Below are 21,228 nucleotides of genomic sequence, written 5' to 3' on the forward strand. Positions count from 1 at the left end.
ATATTACACAATGACTACCCATTTCTTCATTCCCAAAGTAAGTGAAACGGTCAAGCAAGGGAAGCAGCATATGACTGAAGACAATGACATTTTCAACATGAAGCCCAGTCACATGCCACAAATTTTATTACAATCAATCCTCTGCCTCTCAAACTATTACAATAAAGCTTATGTACTTCCCAGTAAGTTGGCAATGTACTTGGACACAGCAGCTTCCACGGGGCCAACCAAAGCTGTGTGTGTGTGTGTTTTCTTTAAAATGTTTTTTCTAATTGCAAAACCCCGCTGAATATCAAGAACTTAAACTACTGTAGGTCTATCCCATCAGCAAGTTGTGTATTGGTGGAGAAAGTGAAGCTGGACTTGGTGTGGAACATGCTGCTGCCTGCTACAGAGGGTTGTCGGTGTGCGAAGGCAGTGTGTAGTTTAACAGCCAGTGACTATCTTAGTCGCTTTTCTTGTGATTGCAAGATCCTTTTGGACATTAGTAATGTGGAATGCTGCAAGTCACTGATTTATTGGCGAGACAGATAGCAGGGGAGTAGTACTGAGGATAAGGCCTCAAGCTGTGGTGTCAACTGTGCAAAGCCATCGAGAAGAGTCGGTGCTGCCCTCCAGTGTCTGCTCTAGCAGAAGATGAACTGTATTGTGTTTGTCTGTACACTGCTGCAACATTCATGGACTCAAAGACCTGGCCTTTACTTTTTATGTTTAATGCTGTTGTACACATGCTACATGTGCCCTGTGTTGTGTATGACTACTGGTTCTGCGTTTTGTACCTTAGCCACGGAGTAACAGTTTCATTTGGCTGTTTTCATGAATGGTTAAATGACTAATTAAACTTAATGAAAACAGACAGCATTTAATGCTACTGCATTTTTCATGAATTCTACAAAAAAAAAATCAGTAACTTGACATGATAACCATTTTTGTTACTTTCCTTGAAGGATCTTGGTATCATTTATACCTCTGCTGGGATCATTTCTTTGCCTTTGTTTGTACTATCAGACATTCCCACTCACCGCTTCCTGTACTGAAAACCTGGGCTCCATCTCCTATTTCTTTCAACTCTCAGAAGGTTATTAATCTAAAATATTTTCCCTCACTTAAAAAAAGGCTGTTTTGTTTTTACTTAAGAACATTTGAGAGCCAGTTATTGCTGCAATGCAAGATTTGCAGCTGCTAATTTACACTCTTAACAGTTCCCACAAGCAGCAATATCACATTGGCCAGATAATTTACTTAAGAGTTGATCAAGTCATAAACACTGCCCAAAACTTCAGGGGAACAACTCCATTCAGCGAATGCTGCCTTAGTATTATTTACATTCATACTAAAGAGCAGATGGGAGCTTTGGCAGAACATATCTTCTCAAGGACAATATAAAGCATTCCATCACAACTGCACCAGCCAGCCTAGCCTCCACAGAGAAACTTAAACCTACAACCCTTCAGCTAAAAAATAAGCCCTGAAAGAACGGGTTGGAGAACTGAATGCACATTGAAAGAAATACATTTGTAACTTCAAGTTAAATAAGCTACCTTAATAGTAATAAGAGTTAAATTGGCATAGATCATCTCTAGCCAAAAAATTATACTTAGCTAGAATAAAAATGACAAGTAACAACAATTATTATTAGATCACAGAATGGCAAATACATCTGCAACAGTTTGAAAAATTAACACTACCTTTTGGTGCAGAATACTAACATTGAGGACATTGGATTAATTTCCCTACCTTCTCCCTTCACAAACAAGATAGTTGTGTCAGCATTGGGAGAAGCTTTTGGTTCCCCAAACGTCGAGTCATCATCTTCTTCTTCCTCTTCCTTTTCATCTTCCATCTATAGTGACAAAAAACACACCAAAATTTTGATATGGCTATCAAGATCCAGCAGTTTGGCAATTACATGAGAAACTATAAACCAAACAAAGGGTAACTAACCGTCAGTGCCCAATCCCAGTTAAAAATGAGTGCAAGTGTTAAATAGAAATGCACCTGCCATTCTGCTTAAAATCAAAGCAATAATGACTTGTACTACAGAACCTGCAGTTTAGGACTTTATAATTTACTAGGACTTGGGCATTTAAAGCCTAAATCAGATAAGAGAACCACTATGTCTGAACGGCACTGATGCTACAAGTGACAACAGGTTTTTAGGTGCCACAATATTCTTTGTCACAATCACTTTCATAGAATAAAATGTTAATACTTGACAACCATTGGTGCGAGTGAAACTAAAAATAATGGTGTTGGAAAAACTGGGAACAAGTTATTAAATATCAAAACTTACAATGTCCGTTGCATCATCCTCCTCTATCTCTGCTTCATCATCTTCATCCTCTACTACAGAATCATCTACACCTTCTTCATCCTCTGTTGGGTCATCTGCAGCAACTAAAGACAGCCCTGCACCTAATGATAGAACAAACATTTATTTTAAACACCAAGTGTAACGGCTTTCAGTTAGAGGAGACTGTTCATTGGTAGAGATTAAAATTTAACCCAAAGTACAAGACACAAATAAATCTTGATTAAACAGCTTATGGAGAAGGGCAGCTGTTAAAGTGTTATTGGCCAGATCAGCTCATTGCTCTAAATGCACCAGACAGCAGGAATTTTCAAAACTAAATGCGTAGAATATGTTGCCAAGGAACATTCTTGAACTTGATGAATCTTGAGCTCATTTAAGATTGTCTTCCTACGAAGAAATGAAAGAATGTTGGAGATCCGCAAGATGCAAGTCTTTGAAAAATTAATTCAGTCGTTATGATTTGACAATTGAGCAAAACAAGTGATAGGACTGTGATCAATGTTTGCATAGCAGAATTGGAGTAACATTATGACACCCAATATAGAAAGTGTATTATAGTTATTGAGATAATTCAATAATATCCTCATTCCCAGCATCTTACAAGATACATCAGGAGTTCACGCAATTTGCATATAGGAAAGCAAGAATGTTAATTTGCATTAATAGAAAAGGGAAAATTTTTTCCTCTAGGTCTAAGGGGACACAAATAAAGCAAACGCATTTTAAAATGAACTTCTATGATGAGTCCTGAGGCCAAACGTGATAAATATTTTTTTTTTTACTTATGAGGAAAACGTAAAACTTGAACCAAGTGTGTAAAGCCCCGCACTGCTGTGGCAAAGAGCCAGTACTGACGTCGTGGGACAAAACACCTCTACTAGTTTAGAGTGAACGTCTCACAAGAAACTGCAGATGCTGTAATCCAAGGCAAAAAAACGCTGGAGAAACTTAGAACATAGAGCAGCCTCTGTGGAGCCAAAGGGCTGGTCGAATGACATCAGGTCACAACCCAAAACACTGACCATTCCCTTTGCCTCCACAAGTACCATCTGACCTAATGTAACACACACAAAATGCTGGAGGGACTCAGTTCAGGCACCTAGGGTAGGAGTTCCCAACCCTTTTTATGCCATCATTCACCAAGGGGTCCATGGACCTCAGGTTGGGAACCCCTGATTTCAGGAAATGCATGAACAGTCAACATTTCAGGCTGAGACCCTTCATCGAGATACCAGAATGTGAACCTAATGTCCCTAGTTTACTCTTCATTAATAACACAGTCTCCAGCATTACAGAATACAGAAATGCAGCAATTGGTCTGTTAAGATTTCCAATGGTCACGTGGTGTGTTTCACATTTTAAGTATACTTTTCATCAGTAGCAGGATACATTACTGATATTAACACTACCAACACACAAGGTTTATATGACCAAAACGTCCAATATTACCTCTACATGTTTCATAGAAACATAGAAAATAGGTGCAGGAGTAGGCCATTCGGCCCTTCGAGCCTGCACCGCCATTTATTATGATCATGGCTGATCATCCAACTCAGAACCCTGCACCAGCCTTCCCTCCATACCCGCTGATCCCCGTAGCCACAAGGGCCATATCTAACTTCCTCTTAAATATAGCTAATGAACTGGCCTCAACTGTTTCCTGTGGCAGAGAATTCCACAGATTCACCACTCTCTGTGGGAAGAAGTTTTTCCTAATCTCGGTCCTAAAAGGCTTCCCCTTTATCCTCAAACTGTGACCCCTCGTTCTGGACTTCCCCAACATCGGGAACAATCTTCCTGCATCTAGCCTGTCCAATCCCTTTAAGATTTTATACATTTCAATCAGATCCCCCCTCAATCTTCTAAATTCCAACGAGTACAAGCCCAGTTCATCCAGTCTTTCTTCATATGAAAGTCCTGCCATCCCAGGAATCAATCTGGTGAACCTTCTTTGTACTCCCTCTATGGCAAGGATGTCTTTCCTCAGATTAGGGGACCAAAACTGCACACAATACTCCAGGTGTGGTCTCACCAAGGCCTTGTACAACTGCAGTAGTACCTCCCTGCTCCTGTACTCGAATCTTCTCGCTATAAATGCCAGCATACCATTCGCCTTTTTCACCGGCCTGCTGTACCTGCATGCCCACTTTCAATGACTGGTGTATAATGACACCCAGGTCTCATTGCACCTCCCCTTTTCCTAATCGGCCACCATTCAGATAATAATCTGTTTTCCTATTTTTGCCACCAAAGTGGATAACTTCACATTTATCCACATTAAATTGCACCTGCCATGAATTTGCCCACTCATCCAACCTATCCAAGTCACTCTGCATCCTCTTAGCATCCTCCTCACAGCTAACACTGCCACCCAGCTTCGTGTCATCCGCAAACTTGGAGATGCTGCATTTAATTCCCTCATCCAAGTCATTAATATATATTGTAAACAACTGGGGTCCCAGCACTGAGCCTTGCGGTACCCCACTAGTCACCGCCTGCCATTCTGAAAAGGTCCCGTTTATTCCCACTCTTTGCTTCCTGTCTGCTAACTAATTCTCTGTCCACATCAATACCTTACCCCCAATACCATGTGCTTTAAGTTTGCACACTAATCTCCTGTGTGGGACCTTGTCAAGAGCCTTTTGAAAATCCAAATATACATCCACTGGCTCTTCCCTATCCACTCTACTAGTTACATCCTCAAAAAATTCTATGAGATTCGTCAGACATGATTTTCCTTTCACAAATCCATGCTGACTTGGCCCGATGATTTCACCGCTTTCAAAATGTGCTGTTATCACATCTTTGATAACTGACTCCAGCAGTTTCCCCACCACCGACGTTAGGCTAACCGGTCTATAATTCCCCAGTTTCTCTCTCCCTCCTTTTTTAAAAAGTGGGGTTACATTAGCCACCCTCCAATCCTCAAGAACTAGTCCAGAATCTAACGAGTTTTGAAAAATTATCACTAATGCATCCACTATTTCTTGGGCTACTTCCTTAAGCACTCTGGGATGCAGGCCATCTGGCCCTGGGGATTTATCTGCCTTCAATCCCTTCAATTTACCTAACACCACTTCCCTACTAACATGTATTTCGCTCAGTTCCTCCATCTCACTGGACCCTCTGTCCCCTACTATTTCTGGAAGATTATTTATGTCCTCCTTAGTGAAGACAGAACCAAAGTAATTATTCAATTGATCTGCCATGTCCTTGCTCCCCATAATCAATTCACCTGTTTCTGTCTGCAGGGGACCTACATTTGTCTTTACCAGTCTTTTCCTTTTTACATATCTATAAAAGCTTTTACAGTCAGTTTTTATGTTCCCTGCCAGTTTTCTCTCATAATCTTTTTTCCCCTTCCTAATTAAGCCCTTTCATACAGAACATGCCAACATCTGCTTAACGGTGCAGCGACATAACGTTTGCTTTTATTTTCAAGAGCTTTTACAGAAAAAAATATTCATGGCACTTCAGAAGCTTGAGCTGGGAAGTGACGAGGAATCAACCCAGCTGGGCTGAAGATGATGGCTCTGGACTTTTCAGGGAACTGAAGCATTTGATTCCTTGAAAACTGAATGAATAATCAGGAATTGAAAGTATTGAGACAGTTGAAGAAAGAGGAATGAGACAGTGGATTGTGCAATGAGATTCAGGAAAAATGAGTGGGAGATAGCATAATATAACCATCATCAAATCCCATCTACGGAAAATAACAATAAGCAGAAATACCTAGACAAGTACCTGTATTACTTGAAAGACTAGTAGTACTTAGGTTAGCAAATAATGAGTCGAGCACAGGTAGGTACCAGAGAAATCTTGGGAGTAATGCATATTGAATAGAAAATGAACTACAAAATATGGTAGTTGTGGCTATGGCAAGACTGATATTTAATACAAAAATACAAGCATTCATCCCCGTAGTCTTACTTAGAAGTAGAGCTTCAGACCAATGAAAATGGAAGTCAAAATATTAAAAACAAATTAAGATAAAGGAGCTCTCTTAACTATAAAATACAAACACTTTCAATTATGCATCATTAGATTAAAGCAATAAAGAAAGTACTTTTATATGGAAAAGGTCAATGGAAAGTTCAACACACTATCCCCACTGACAAAGTGAAACAATACCCCAAGACCAGAACATCACTAACTAGTTGGGTTGACAAGACTGTTTTTGTGCTCCATGTTCTGCGCCTAATTTTAAAAGGAGAAGAATAAAAAAACACTAGAAATGGCTACGCATCAATAGTCAGCGTAATTTGTGTGCCACGAAGGATGAGCATGCCAAGAAAGGTGAACGTGACGAGCCCACTTCCCTCAACAGGTATCAGTAACTGAAAAATGCATTTGGTACCAAGGGGAAAAGGCTGAGAGAACACATTCACCCAGTGAAGTCTGGAGCTCAATAGACGAGTCACATGGGCAGAAAAATCGTGCTGCAAGGATCAGCAGCTATGCTATAACCCGATCAAGAGCTGGGGAAGTGGGATTGAGCAAAAAAAGGACTTTTTTTTTGTCAAGGATGACCACAATGGACCAAATTACCTCCTCGGGTATCATCCCTTCGTGATTCTGTGAAAGGCAGCTGCAACTAAAATTCGACTTAACAGCCTCTTTAAATAAAGGAAAGCTAGTTAAAAAAATGAATTAAAATCAAAAAGCAAACTGTTGCAAGTTTTTCATTGTACCTATGCCAATGACAATAAATTAGATAGAACACGCATTTTTTTAAAAAGGACCAGTGCTTTGACAGACAGTGAAGTGTAAAGCTGGGGAGTTACACGGCACTAAAGACGGCTCCGGCTCCGGCTCAATGACACGTCAGCTCAGGCCGGGACAGGAGCCGAGGCGGCCAGGGAGCCCGGGCCCAACGCGGCTCCGCCACACCGGGATCCCCACGCCCACGTCAGCACTCGGCCGGCTCCGGAACCCACGGCCGCCCCCGCCACGCTGGAGTAGTCGGCCACCTTCTCCCAGACCCGGGGGCGGACCCACGGCCGCCGGTCCCGGGCCTGGCAGCCCTCAGCACTGGGTCGAGGAGTCTGTCCTTACCGGGGCCCCGCTGCACCAGGCTGAGCGGAAAGGCGAGCAGCAGCAACAGAGACAGCGAGAGCAAACAACCCATGGCGGCACCGACTCCCACACCGACTGGGCCGGTGATGGCGGCAGACATCCGGGCTCCCGGCGGCGGAGGGGGCGAAGGTCACAAAGCCCCGCCCTCAATCCCTCCCTTTCCTACTGCCTCCTGTTTGCTCCTCCTCCTCCTCTTCCTCTTCGCTCATCCTCTCCTCGGGGTCCGATACTCCCTTCTCCCCTCCACCTCTCCCCTTTTCTCCTTCTCCCCATCTCCACCCCCCCGTCCCCTCCTCCTTCCCTTTCTCCCAAATTCCATCTGCTTTCTTTTCCACACATACCAAGTTCAAGTTTATGGTCATTCACTATTTATAATGCCAAACGAAACAACGTTCTCCCGATCAGGGGGCACACCACACATACAGTACCATTACCACAAATCAATTCACAAAACTTGAAAATATTTTCCAGAAAATTGTCATTTAGCATAAGATGCATTTTTGACCCATTAAGAAGCAAACAGTATAACACTGTTGGCACTTCATGCATGATGAGACCTGGGTGGTGGCAGGGAACTCAGTAGACTTGCAGCCTGGGGGAAGAAACTGTTTTCAATCTTAGCAGCCCATGTCCAAATGCAATGGTACGTCCTGTCTCTGTAGGGAGTCAAAGAGATTGTGGGATGGAGCAGAGGGATCCTTGACAATGTTAAAGGTCATGCTACGCAGCATTACTGATAAGTATCTCAGATGGGTGGAAGAGAGAGCCCAATTATCCTCTCAGCAGTCCTCACAATGCTTAGTAGGGACTTTTGGTGAGATGCCTTCAACTCCTTTAATAGCTGGTGATGAAGCTCATCAGGACACTCTCGATGATACTCCTGTAAAAATTTGTTAGAATGGGGGTGTAGGGGAGCTTCATTTGCCTCAATCTCCTCAGGAAGTGGAAAAGTTGCTGTGCTTTCTTGACAAAAGAGATAGTATTTTGTATTAAGCCACTCAAAAAGATCACAGATGAAGTTATGTAACTTATCTCCATATCCCTCTCTCCCCATTAGTACTTTGCATTGGAATTTACCAGGGAGAAGGAACTGGAGAACAGTGAGATCAGTGTGGAGCATGCTAATGTGCCAGGACATTTTGAAATTAAGGAAAAAGTAGTGTTGCGTTCAGTGTCATGAAGAACGTTAAGGCAGATAAGCACCCAGGCTCTAATAGATATACCAAGGTTATTGAGAGAGGCAAAAGATGAGATAGCTGAGGCCTTGACCAAGATTTTTGTGTCCTTTCTAGCCACAGGCTAGGTCCTGGAGTATTGCTGAGTAGCTAACATTCCAATGGGATAATCATTGAAACTATAGATTTGTGAGTCTCATGTCAGCGATGGGGATGTTATTGGAGAGGGGTAGGATGTATGAGCACATGGAAAACCATGGCCAAATTAAGGACAGTGTGTCTTTATGCAGGACAGTCATGCCTTACTAACCTGATTGAGTTTTCAAGGGGTAGACTCATCCTGAAGATTAAGATGCATGGGCTACGTAACGACTTGGCTGTTTGGATTCAGAATTTGCTTGTTCATTGAAGATAGTCTGTGGGTCCTCATCCAGTTGGAGGTCCTTGTCCTTTGGTATTGTGCAGGGTGCTAGTGCCTCTGACCTATGTGATTGATATCTCTTGGATGAAAATGTGGATGGCTAGGGTAGCTTGTTTATAAGTGATACAAAAATTGATGAAATTGTGGATAGTGTAGAAAATTGCCAAAGGACACAGTGGGATATACACCTAGTGGCCACTTTATTAGGTACACCTGCTCGTTAGTGCAAATATCTAATTAGCCAATCATGTAGCAGCAACTTATGCTGACCTGGTCAAGAGGTTCAGTTGTAGCTCAGGCCAAACATAACAATGGGGAATAAATATGATCTTAAATGATTTTGACTGTGGAATGATTGTAGGTGCCACATGGGGTGGTTTGAGTATCTCAGAAACTGCTGACCTCCTGAGATTTTCATGCACAACAGTCTCTAGAGTTTCAGGATCAGAATCAGGTTTATCATCACCGGCATGTGACGTGAAATTTGTTAACTTAGCAGCAACAGTTCACTGCAATACGTAATCTAGCAGAGAGAGAGAAAATAAAATAAAACATAATAATAAATAAACAAGTAAATCAATTACATATATTGAATAGATTATTTAAAAATGTGCAAAAACAGAAATACTGTATATTAAAAAAGTGAGGTAGTGTCCAAAGCTTCAAAGTCCATTCTGGAATCGGCTGGCAGAGGGGAAGAAGCTGTTCCTGAATCACTGAGTGTGTGCCTTCAGGCTTCTGTATCTCCTACCTGATGGTAACAGTGAGAAAAGGGCATGCCCTGGGTGCTGGGGGTCCTTAATAATGGACCCTACCTTTCAGAGAATGGTGTGAAAACAAAAAAAAAATCATCCAGTTCTGTGGGTGAAAACACCTTGGTAATGAGAGAGGTCAGAGGACAAAAGCCAGACTCGTTCGAACTGACCAGAAAGGTGACAGTAATTTAGATCATCACACATTACAATAGTGGTGAGCGGAAGAGCATCTCTGAACGCACAACACATTGAACCTTGAGGTGGATGGGCTACAGCAGCAGAAGACCATGATCAGTCGCTGGCTCTGAAAAGCACTACACTAACCACTGCACTACCATGCCACGTAGAATGAAATTTTCTATCAGACTATTTTCTAAATGGGGAGAAAATCCAAAAATCTGAGATGCAGAGGAACTGGGGAGTCCTTGTGCAGAATACCCTAAAGGTTAACTTGCAGGTAGAGTTGGTGGCGAGGAAGGCAAATGCAATGTAGCATTCATTTCCGGATGTCTAGAATACTAGAGTGGGGATGTGATGTTGAGGCTTTATAAGGCACTGGGGAGAACTCACTTTGAGCATTGTGAACACTTTCGGGCTCCTCATCTAAGGAAAGATGTGCTGGCATTGGAGAGGGTACAGGGGAGGTTCACAAGGATGATTCCGGAAATGAAAGGCTTATCATGCAAGGAACGTTTGATGGCTCTGGGTCTGTACTCGCTGGAATTTAGATGGATTTGGGGGGGGGGGCGCGGGGGATCTCACTGAAAACTTTCAAATGTTGAAAGGCCTAGACAGAGTAGATGTGCAAAGGATGTTTCCCATGGTGGGGGAGTCGAAGACAAAAGAGCACAGCCTCAGGATAGAGGGATGCTGATTTAAAACAGAGATGCGAGAAATTTCTTTAGCCAGAGGGTGGTGAATTTGTGGAATTTGTTACCACATGCAGCTGTGGAGGCCAGGTCATTGGGTGTATTTAAGGCAGAGATTGATAGGTTCTTGATTGGACACGGCATCAAAGGTTCCAGGGAGAAGGCTGGGGCGTGGGGCTGAGGAGGAGAAAAAGAATCAGTCATGATGGAATGGTGGATCAGAATCAATGGGCCTAATTCTGCTCCTATGTGTTATGGTTTTATGGTGTCTTCTGAGTCCTCTGCAAAGCCTCTACATCCTTCCTATAATGAGGTAACCAATACTCCAGATGTGGCCTATCAGAGTTTTATAAACTACGTACCTAATAGCTTTATTAAGAGGTGCCTAATAAAGTGGCCACCTTGCATAGATCAGTGGTCCCCAACCACCAGGCTGTGAGGAAACGATAGCTGCACCTTTCCTAATTCCCTGTCACGTCCACTGTGGAGCTTGAACGCACGCGAGGTCATTACCCGCGTGTCATCCATGTCAGAGTGGGAAGGAGATCAACTCCTCGAGCTTGCAAATGACGGCGGGCTGAAAAGTCTGTTTGATATAACATCTCTGCTGGCATTCTGGATCAAAGTCAAGGCTAAATATCCTGAGATAGCCACGAAAGCGCCGAAAGCGTTGCCTCCATTTCTAACATATCTCTACAATGAATGCAACGAAAACTAAACTGCGGAATAGACTGGACATAAGGAACCCCCTTCGAGTATCGCTGTCTCCCATCACCCCTCGATCGGACCGTCTTGTTGCAGGGAAACAAGCCCAGGGCTCCCACTGATTCAGCGATACTGGTGTGTCTGCAATGATTTTATATGTTCATACGGGGAAAATATGTGCTGTGTGTTTAATATCCAAACGTTACTTAAAATGTCATGATGCTATTGACTGATAAGTGATTTATATAACCATATAACAATTACAGCACAGAAACAGACGCTCTCTGCCCTTCCAGTCCGTGCCGAACATTACACTCACCTAGTCCCTCCGACCTGCACTCAGCCCATAACCCTCCATTCCTTTCCTGTCCATATGCCTATCCAATTTTTCTTTAAATGATAATATCGAACCTGCCTCTACCACTTCTACTGGAAGTTCGTTCAACATTTACTTCAACCTCCCCTGTCCCCCCTGATAATTGACTTATCGGTATATTCATGCGAGGAAAATATGCGCTGTGTGTTTAATATTAAATTCGTTAGATACACCCTTTTAGAAACGAAATTGAGTGTATTAGCCACTTATCACCTATATTCCGGTCGTGATTAACACCCCCCCCCCCCCACCACCACCGAACAGAATCGCCAAAAACGATTTGTAGAAAAAAATCAGCACATACACGCATTCGCTAGACACACATGCGCACTGGGGCCCGTGCAAGACTTCATGGTCATTGTAGTCTTTCTCGGGGTAAACACAACATATTTGACTGCTACTCTTGTCCGTTGGCAACCCTACCCCCTCCCCACCCCCCCATTCAGCCGGTCCGCAAGAATATTGTCAATATTAAACCAGTCCGCAGTGCAAAAAAGGTTGGGGCCCCCTGGTGTAGATCATTTAGATTCGATTCAACTTTATTGTCATTGCGCCGAGTACAGATACAAAGCCAATGAAATGCAGTTAGCATCTAACCAGAAATGCAAAGAATAGAGTTATTTACAAAATAACTGCGAATAAAATGCACTACAACACACCAATATAAAGGTACTGAGACAGTACAATATGGGTGCAATACTGATTAGCACTGTGATGTGAGGTTCAGCAGGGTCACAGCCTCAGGGAAGAAGCTCTTCCTGTGCCTGCTGGTGCGGGAGTGGAGGCTCCTGTAGCGCCTACCGGATGGAAGGAGAGTAAAAAGTCCATGGTTAGAGAGAGATGCATCCTTGATAATGCTCTTCGCCCTGCCCAGACAGCGTTTATGGTAGGTGTTTTCAATGTTGGGCAATTGGGTGTCGATAATCCACTGGGCAGTTTTCACCACACACTGGAGTGCTTTGTGGTCCGATACAGGACAATTGCCATACCACACTGAGATGCAGTTGGTGAGTATGCTCTCAATGGTACAGCGACAAAAGTCTGTCAGTATCCTGGGACAGAGGTGAGCATTGTAGATATGGGTGGAGAGATAGCAGTTCAATCCAGCCAAGTGCAAGGTTTTGCACATTGAGAGACCACGGAAAGCGCACAGTTAATGGCAGTACCCTAAACAACATTGATTACAGAAGGATCTCGGGGTCCAAGTCTACAGCTGCCTGAAAGTGACCATAGGGTATTAAAGCAGGTGTACAACACACTTGACTTTAGTTATCAAGTTTTGGAGTTCAATCGTTAGGAAGTTCTGCTGCAGCTTTATAAAACCCTGTTAGACATATCTGGAGTATTGGTTGCCCCGTTATAGGAAGGATGTGGAAGCATTACATGGGGCACAGGAGAGGTTTACCAGGATGCTTTCTGGATTATAAGTGGCATGGCAGTGTAGTGGTTAGTGTTATGCTTTACAGTGCCAGTGATGGGAAGATCAGAGTTCAATTCCCTGCACAGACTGTAAGGAGTTCATGCACTCTTCCCATAACTGTACGGTTTTCCTCTGGACACTCTGATTTAACTCCCACATTCAAAAATTATATGGGTTAGGGTTAGTAAATCGTGGGCAAGCTATGTTGGTGCTGAAAGCATAGTGACACTTGTGGGCTGCAACCAGCACTTCCTCAGACTGTTGACCAAATGATCATTTCAGTATGTGTTTTGATTACACACGAAAAATAAAGCTAATCTTAATGATCTAATCTCGGAGGACACGTGCTGTAAGGAAAGATTGGACAAACACGGGTTGTTTTCTCTGGGGTAGTGGAGGCTGAGGGGAGATCTGACAGAGGTTTGTATGATTATGGGATCCAGTATCTTTTTCCCGGGGTTGAAAAGTCTAATGCTACAGGGCATGCATTTAAATTGAGGAGGGAGAGATGCAGGCCAAGTTTTTGACTCCGAGATTGGTGGTACTTGGGCTGTGCTGCCAGGAGTGGTACGAGAGGCAAAAATGATACAAGCATTTAAAAGACTTTTAGATGGACCCGTCAATATGCAGAGAATGGAGATATATAAACCTGTGAGGGCAGTAGGGATTAGTTTAGTTCAGTATTGAAATACTAGATTAATTAGTTAGGTACATCATCATTGGGACAGTTTTTGTGCTGTTCTGTTTTGTTCTATCCTATCACCCATTTGCTTATAAAGAATCTATATTGGCCTTAAAAATACAGAAATATAATAGTGCTGCAGCCCTTTCAGGAAGAGAGTTTTATAGATTCACAGCCCCCCTAAAAGAAAACATTTAATTTCATTTTCTAAATATGTTTAAAAATCTTTTAATTTTTTATTTCATAAGTGGACTTTATTGATAAAATACAGAATAAGACCATAAGACAAAGGAGCAGAAGTCGGCCATTCGGCCCATCGAGTCTGCTCCGCCATTTTATCATGAGCTGATCCATTCTCCCATTTAGTCCCACTCCCTCGCCTTCTCACCATAACCTTTGATGCCCTGGCTACTCAGATACCTATCAATCTCTGCCTTAAGTACACCCAATGACTTGGCCTCCACTGCTGCCCATGGCAACAAATTCCATAGATTCACCACCCTCTGACTAAAAAAATTTCTTCGCATTTCTGTTCTGAATGGGCGCCCTTCAATCCTTAAGTCACGCCCTCTCGTACTAGACTCCCCCAGCATGGGAAACTACTATGCCGCATCCACTCTGTTCATGCCTTTCAACAGTCAAAATGTTCCTATGAGGTCTCCCCTCATTCTTCTAAACTCCAAGGAATACAGTCCATGAGCCATCAAACGTTCCTCATATGTTAACCCTAAGTACAATAGGTAAGTGTTTTTCTCTACATGAATTGTATCATCAATTCAATTCATTCTCTTTCAGTGCCCCACATATTTCCTCTTTAAACAATGCATGGTGAAGTCTTTGAAAGATTACTACATAGCTCTCAGCCTTTCAGCATGGCTTTAGTGTGGCAGCATCAGGCTCCATTGCATCCCTCAGCTTGTACTCCTGATCCAGAGAATGTGCCAGTCGACAGCATTCACTGAATGATCAGCGTGCAGAGAGCAGACCAAGTGTGTCTTTCACTGAGTTGATGATCTTCTAGCAGCAGTCAATGTTTGTCTCGCTATGCCACCCCTGACAGTCAGAGTCCTGAGAAACCTCGACAAGAATTAGTGCATCTATTGCAAGACCTTCCTGGCAAATATACAGTCCACAAGAAGGTGAGCAATTAACTACGCTATGGACATCTCAGGGACTGCGTTCAGCAGGATGGGGAAGGCCCCCCCTCACTGCCATCGTTGCTCTTTGCTTTGGAAACCTCCATGGCCATTGTTCTAGAGTCAATGATGCAGAGCAGAGAGAAGTATGTTCTTGTCACTTACTCCAGAAGATTCTCAGAGGGAATCTAAAGGAAGAGGATGGTTCAGTAACTTCCTCACAGGCAGACATATTAAGGATCTATAAATCTTTCTATGCCACTCTACACAACTGAAATTCCATGGAAAGTATAGCCTCCTGGAACATCATGTCCTCTAGTTCTAAGGCTTCAGACTACAGTAAGAGCAAGCATGGAGAAGCCACAAGTCCTGGAGGAGCTAACGAGCTGTATCTATTCATTAGAGACGAATAACACATTCGTAAGCATCATCCTACTGGCTAAGTAGTACTTGCTTCATGGGTTTGAATGGCTCTGGACTTGCTGGAAGTCTACAGCGCTATGTCAGACTCCAACAGAAGGCCATCATCGCCCTCACCTACAAGCAGAAGGAAAAGAGGGAGGACATCAGGAACTGGAGGGTCATCTCACTGTTGGATGTGCATTATAAGATCGTGCTCAGGGTCAGCATCGTTTGGATCAGGTCTGCTAAGGGATACCTGATCCAAGTGGACCAAACCCAGAGGAAAATCTCTGACAGCCTCGGGTCACCATACCTTACCACACTGCCTGTCCTTTGAGGAAAATATTTCTGCACAAAAGCACCTTTGATCCAAGTCCATGGTGGTCAGAATGGAATGTCCTACAGGCCCTGCAGGAGAAGGTCCTGATGATTATGTGGGAAAGTTTTCTCAGCTATTTGACAAAGCCATTTGGCAGAATGCCTCATTGCCAGAAGTCACCAGCATTTACTTTAATTTTAGTTGTGGTAGAATGGACAATCCTTTATTTTAAAACAATAGTTCTGTGTTCCTCACACAAAGAAACATCTTCTCCACATTCAGTTTATCAGGAACCTTCGATCACATCCTCTCCCTCTCTTAAATTCCACCAGATCAATCTTTCTTCCTTAGACAACCCACCTATTCAAGTTATGTACTTGGCTTGTACATAATCTCCGATGATGAAAACAGAGACAAAATATCTGTTTAATTCATCATTCTTCTCCTTAGTTTTCATAATTCCCCAGACTCACTTTCTGTAGGACTAATGTTAACTCTGATAACTTTTGATTTGGATATCCGTAAGCAACACTCACTCTGTATTTTGATATTTCTGCCAAGCTTTTTCTCATACTTTAATATTTCTTTCCTTGCAGATCTTTTTGGCATCCTTTATTCTGTTTATACCTTGTCCAATCTTCTGACTGCCACCTGTTGTTGCACAATTACACTGAATGTTTCTTCTCTAATTTTGATGCCCACTTGCCCATTTTTAGTTAACTACAGAGTGTAGGCCCTCCTGTGGGAATTATTCTTACTCACTGGAATACACTTGTTCTTTAACTCCTCCCCTGCAAATGGCAGCCGCTTCATCTTGATTGGCAGAATCATTACTAATTTACCCATTCATTTTAGCAAGTTCTGCTTTCTTACCCTCATGGTCTCCCTTATTTGAACTTAAAATACCCTTGCAGCCTTCTATCTTCTCTCAAATGCAGCATAAAATTCAACAATGCTGTGATTGCTGCTACCTAGAGAACCTTCACAATGAAGTTTTGAATTAACCCTATCAAATTTTGCAATGCCAGTTCTGGTATAGACTGCTCTTTGATTAGTTCCAAAACATGTTATACTTTGAAGTCATTCTGAGATTTCTTCATTGAGGCTACCCTTATCCATTTAGTTTTTCCAGTCTGTCTGTATATTAAAATCTCGCTCTGATTATTACCACAGCTCTCTAACAGCTGCCATTGTTGCTTTCTTTATGCGGTGTCCTCCTGTGTGAAAACTAAATGTGGTTCTTTGCCACGTTGATTAGCAGAAACTCCCCACACTTTCCTAGCTTCTTGTCCTTCCTAAATGTCATGAGCTTGTGAGTCCAGGCCCGTGTCACCCTGTGCCCAAGTCTGGGTTAGGCCTATCAGATCATTCTTCTTTGTTTCTATCTGCACTCAGCTCATTGGCTCTCTGCAGTCAGATATGTACACTGTTCTCCTGCTATTATTTTGTGACCTCTAGCTTTATTGACTGATTTATTCTTGGTCCTGTACTCTCTCCCCCTTCCTTTCACAGTTTGTTTAACAATGCCCTGATTAATATGTTACTTTGTCTCTATCCTTTACCACATTTTCCCAACTCTGATCTGACAACTTAGTTTAAAATCTTCTCACGTTGTGCGGTCCCTGCATGATTCAGATGTGGGCCATCAACGTTACTCCTCCTGTCATCCCCAGTAAGAATTCCAATATCTGTGACCTCCTTCTGCCACATATTTTTGAGCTATAGATTAAATAATTCACAGCCAGAGTATGGCGAATGTTTCCGGATACCACACCAAAGGAAGAGCTGCAGTGCAGAGAATGCAAATTACCTTTTCCATCCCACACACCAACCTGAGCAAATACCCTGGGCAGCCAACAGCCTTTTAGATTTTTGTTCTTTGCTGTCAAGAACAGTGCCTGTCCCTCACCATACTGTCCCCGGCACCATAATATCTTTGTGTGAATTGCTTCCTGTTCAATGGTGTTAGAGTCAGTTAACTCAACCACCACTCTCATTCTCAATGAAACAAGCTGAAGGAACAGCAAACCCATTGGACAATTGCAAAGCCTGAATCTCCTGTCTGCCTATTCTCTTCATCTCCTTCACTGCCTCACTTGCAGCTGCACTCCCCTGTCCCTGAGCCCTGATCAAATGAGAAAGCACTTTCTGATGGGTGTGACTACCTCTTGTTACAAAATTTCCAGGTAACTTAACCACTTGATGTCTGGTAGTGTTCACACTACCTTCAAGTTGCATAAGCTTATTACAAATGTGGATCACATTGTCGTTCGGGAGTCCCACATCCCGGATCACACTGTTGTTCAGGAATCCCACATCCCGGATCACACTGTTGTTCAGGAATCCTACATGCCGGATCACACTTTTGTTCAGGAATCCCACATCCCGGATCACACGGTTGTTCAGGAGTCCCACATCCCGGATCACACTGTTGTTCAGGAATCCCACATGCCGGATCACACTTTTGTTCAGGAATCCCACATCCTGGATCACACTGTTGTTCAGGAGTCCCACATCCCGGATCACACTTTTGTTCAGGAATCCCACATCCCGGATCACACTGTTGTTCAGGAATCCTACATGCCGGATCACACTTTTGTTCAGGAATCCCACATCCCGGATCACACGGTTGTTCGGGAATCCCACATCCCGGATCACACTGTTGTTCAGGAATCCTACATGCCGGATCACACTTTTGTTCAGGAATCCCACATCCCGGATCACACGGTTGTTCAGGAGTCCCACATCCCGGATCACACGGTTGTTCAGGAGTCCCACATCCCGGATCACACGGTTGTTCAGGAGTCCCACATCCCGGATCACACTGTTGTTCAGGAGTCCCACATCCCGGATCACATGGTTGTTCAGGAGCCGCTACATAGGCTGCAATCCTAAGGTGACCACCCCGGAAGTCCTGAGCTTTAACTTCGGACCTGATTTCCTGAATTCACTCTGCAGGTCCTCGTCACCTTTCCTGCCTATGTCTTTGGACCATAACCTACCTTCCTCCATTATTAAACAAGGGAATCACTTTTGCTGTTTTCCACTCTTCGTGTAACCGCCCAGAGTTTATTGAGGTTTGTAAAATTTCAGCTAACGTGTCCCCTGACTCTCCAGTCGCTTCCTTTAAAGCCGTTGTATTCTGGTGATGTGACCATCTTCAGTCTTGTGAGTTTCTCTCATAGTTTGTCCCTAGTGATTGGGATTATTTCCAAATTATTCCCTGTTATCAGAAATTAGCCCTTTTTTTAAAAAATGCTGGCACTGTTCCATGGTGAAGTCTGAAGCAAACAATCTACTATTTCCTTGTTTCTTGGTATTAATTCGCTGGTGTTGTTATCTAGAAGTCCCACATCTAACTTAGCTGCCTTCTTTCTATTTATATATCCATAGAAACTATTGCACTTTGCTTGGATATTGCATGGTGAAAGGGGAAATATTTAAGGGGAACACAAAGGGAACTTCTTCACTCAGTGGTTGGTGAGAGTGTGGAACAAGCTGACAGCTGGAGTGATGGATGTGGGTTCAGTTTCAATCCTTAAGAGAAATTTGGATAAGTACATGGTTGGGAGGGGTATGGGAGGATGTGGTCCAGGTGCAGGTTGATGGGACTAGGCGCAATAACCATTTGGGTATGTACTAGATGGGCTGAAAGGCATGTTTCTGTGTTGTAATGCTGTAATGCTATGACATAAAAGTTTTTTCTCAAAATCAATTTCCTCTTTTTTATGAACATTTTAGTCTGTTGCTGCTGAATTCTGAAAGCTTCCCAGTTCTTGGCTCTGCCATCAGCTCTTGAAACTTTATTTGTCCTGCATTAATTTAACATTATCCTTGACCTCCTTTGTTATCAACGATTGTGCCTCTTTTCAAATGGGATATTTTCCTGCTGAATGTTACGGAAACATAGAACATAGAAAACCTACAGCACATTACAGGCCCTTCGGCCCACAATGCTGTGCTGAACATGTACTTACTTCAAAATTACCTAGGGTTAAGACCCTATTGTATCTGCCTCCACCAGCATCGTCGGCAGCCCATTCCACGTACTCACTACTCTCTGCCTAAAAGGCTTACCCCAGCATCTCCTTTGTACCTACTTCCAAGACCAACTGTTTGAAACTTTGCCACTGTTCATCCACTGAGCTGTCTCTTACTTGTTGTCCTAGTCCACCTTCATTCCATAACTGCCTGTTGTTATGGTCCTGTGGTGTTCATCCTCAAACTACACCTGGAATTCTATCATCTTGTGGTTACTACCTCTTTGTAAATCTTTAACTACAATATTTCTTCTGCATCCTTCCGCATTCCTCATGGCCAAATCCAAAACAGCCTGACCCTATGTATGACTTATAGGTTCTAACAAATTGTCAATTTGTTCACAGCAAGCTCTAAAATCAGCAGTCAAATAATGCCCAGTCAAATTATGCTATGATAACCTTCTGTTAGTGCTTGTGGGAGATTTATAGATTGTCTTAGTTCTGCTACTCTTAATGAAGACCTTTGTGGATGTTCACCTGCACCTGAGTGAGCTGATAGGACTTCAGCCTAATGTTTCAAAATCCCTTCAGTCTTGTACTGTTGTGTCAGCCTAACTTAGGTCTCGAAAGCGGAGCTTGAGCTTATAAACTTCTAATCAAATGTGAAAGTAGCCAGGCAGGATTGGCACCACAGAATCATACAGTTAGAGAGCTTGGAAAAGGGCCCTTTGAGCCAATTTGTCCATGCTGGTCAGGTTGTCTAACTCAGTTAGTTCAATTTGCCTGTGTTTGTCTTGCCTGTGTCAAGCAGAGGCTGACAAAAGGAGCTACAGACAAGGATTTTCTTAGGAGTAACAATGTAAACCCTGACATCTGTTGTTTCTTCCTGTTAGCAAATGGATCTAATCAAACAGCTTTAATATGTGTTTGAACTCAGAATCCCACCCTACAATTTGAGATCAGATATTCAGAAACTGTTACTTACATAATCCAGAAAGGCACTGCATTGTCAATAGAAGCAAGTTTGAATGAGTCAAGCCTGCTTTCTCAAGTTGGCAAAAGGATTTCTTGATGCAAATTTGAAAAGCAGTGAATTTTCCCCCATGTTCCAAGACTAATATTCATCCTTCATTTACAAAAACTATGTTTCTGTTCACTGTCACAATGCACCCTGTTGGAGTTTGCTGTACACACATTGGCTATAGTCTTTCATCGCTCGTAACACTGATCAAAAAGTACCATGTTAAGATGCAATAGACAACCTGCTGAAGGATCTCACAGGGTTGAGTAGATTCTGTGGGAATGGTTGGGGGGGGGGAGTGGAGGAAGGAATTGTTGAAGTTTAGGGTTGAAACCCTTTACCCTCACAGATACTGTTTGACTTGCTGAGATAGATTGTTTGTTACTCCAGGTTCCAGCGCCAACAGTCTTCATTTTAAGCTGATTTGGGATATCATGAAAGGAACTATTGACATCTAATAAATTGATTTTAAGTCAAGAAAATGTCCCTGTTTGGATGTTGAATTTACATTATCTGAACTTAAAAGTCTATTAATAGTTCTGGTCAGACATGGTTATTGGATTTGAAACTAATGTTG

General features: G+C 42.9%; 1 protein-coding gene across 1 annotated transcript in view; it reads right to left on the bottom strand.

Moving 5' to 3' along the window:
- The window catches only part of ssr1 (signal sequence receptor, alpha), a 28,474-nt gene extending 20,960 nt beyond the window's left edge, over positions 1–7,514 (bottom strand). The window contains exons 1-3 of the mRNA XM_072283763.1: positions 7,370–7,514; positions 2,294–2,415; positions 1,738–1,843 (exon numbers count right to left, since the gene is read on the bottom strand). Coding sequence (XP_072139864.1) covers positions 1,738–1,843; positions 2,294–2,415; positions 7,370–7,490 — 349 coding nt within the window. The 5' untranslated portion in view covers positions 7,491–7,514. The remainder of the gene's footprint in view (positions 1–1,737; positions 1,844–2,293; positions 2,416–7,369) is intronic.
- Positions 7,515–21,228: the final 13,714 nt, after the last annotated feature.

Source organism: Mobula birostris, chromosome 19 (genome assembly GCF_030028105.1).
Source record: "Mobula birostris isolate sMobBir1 chromosome 19, sMobBir1.hap1, whole genome shotgun sequence".
Taxonomy (NCBI): domain Eukaryota; kingdom Metazoa; phylum Chordata; class Chondrichthyes; order Myliobatiformes; family Myliobatidae; genus Mobula; species Mobula birostris.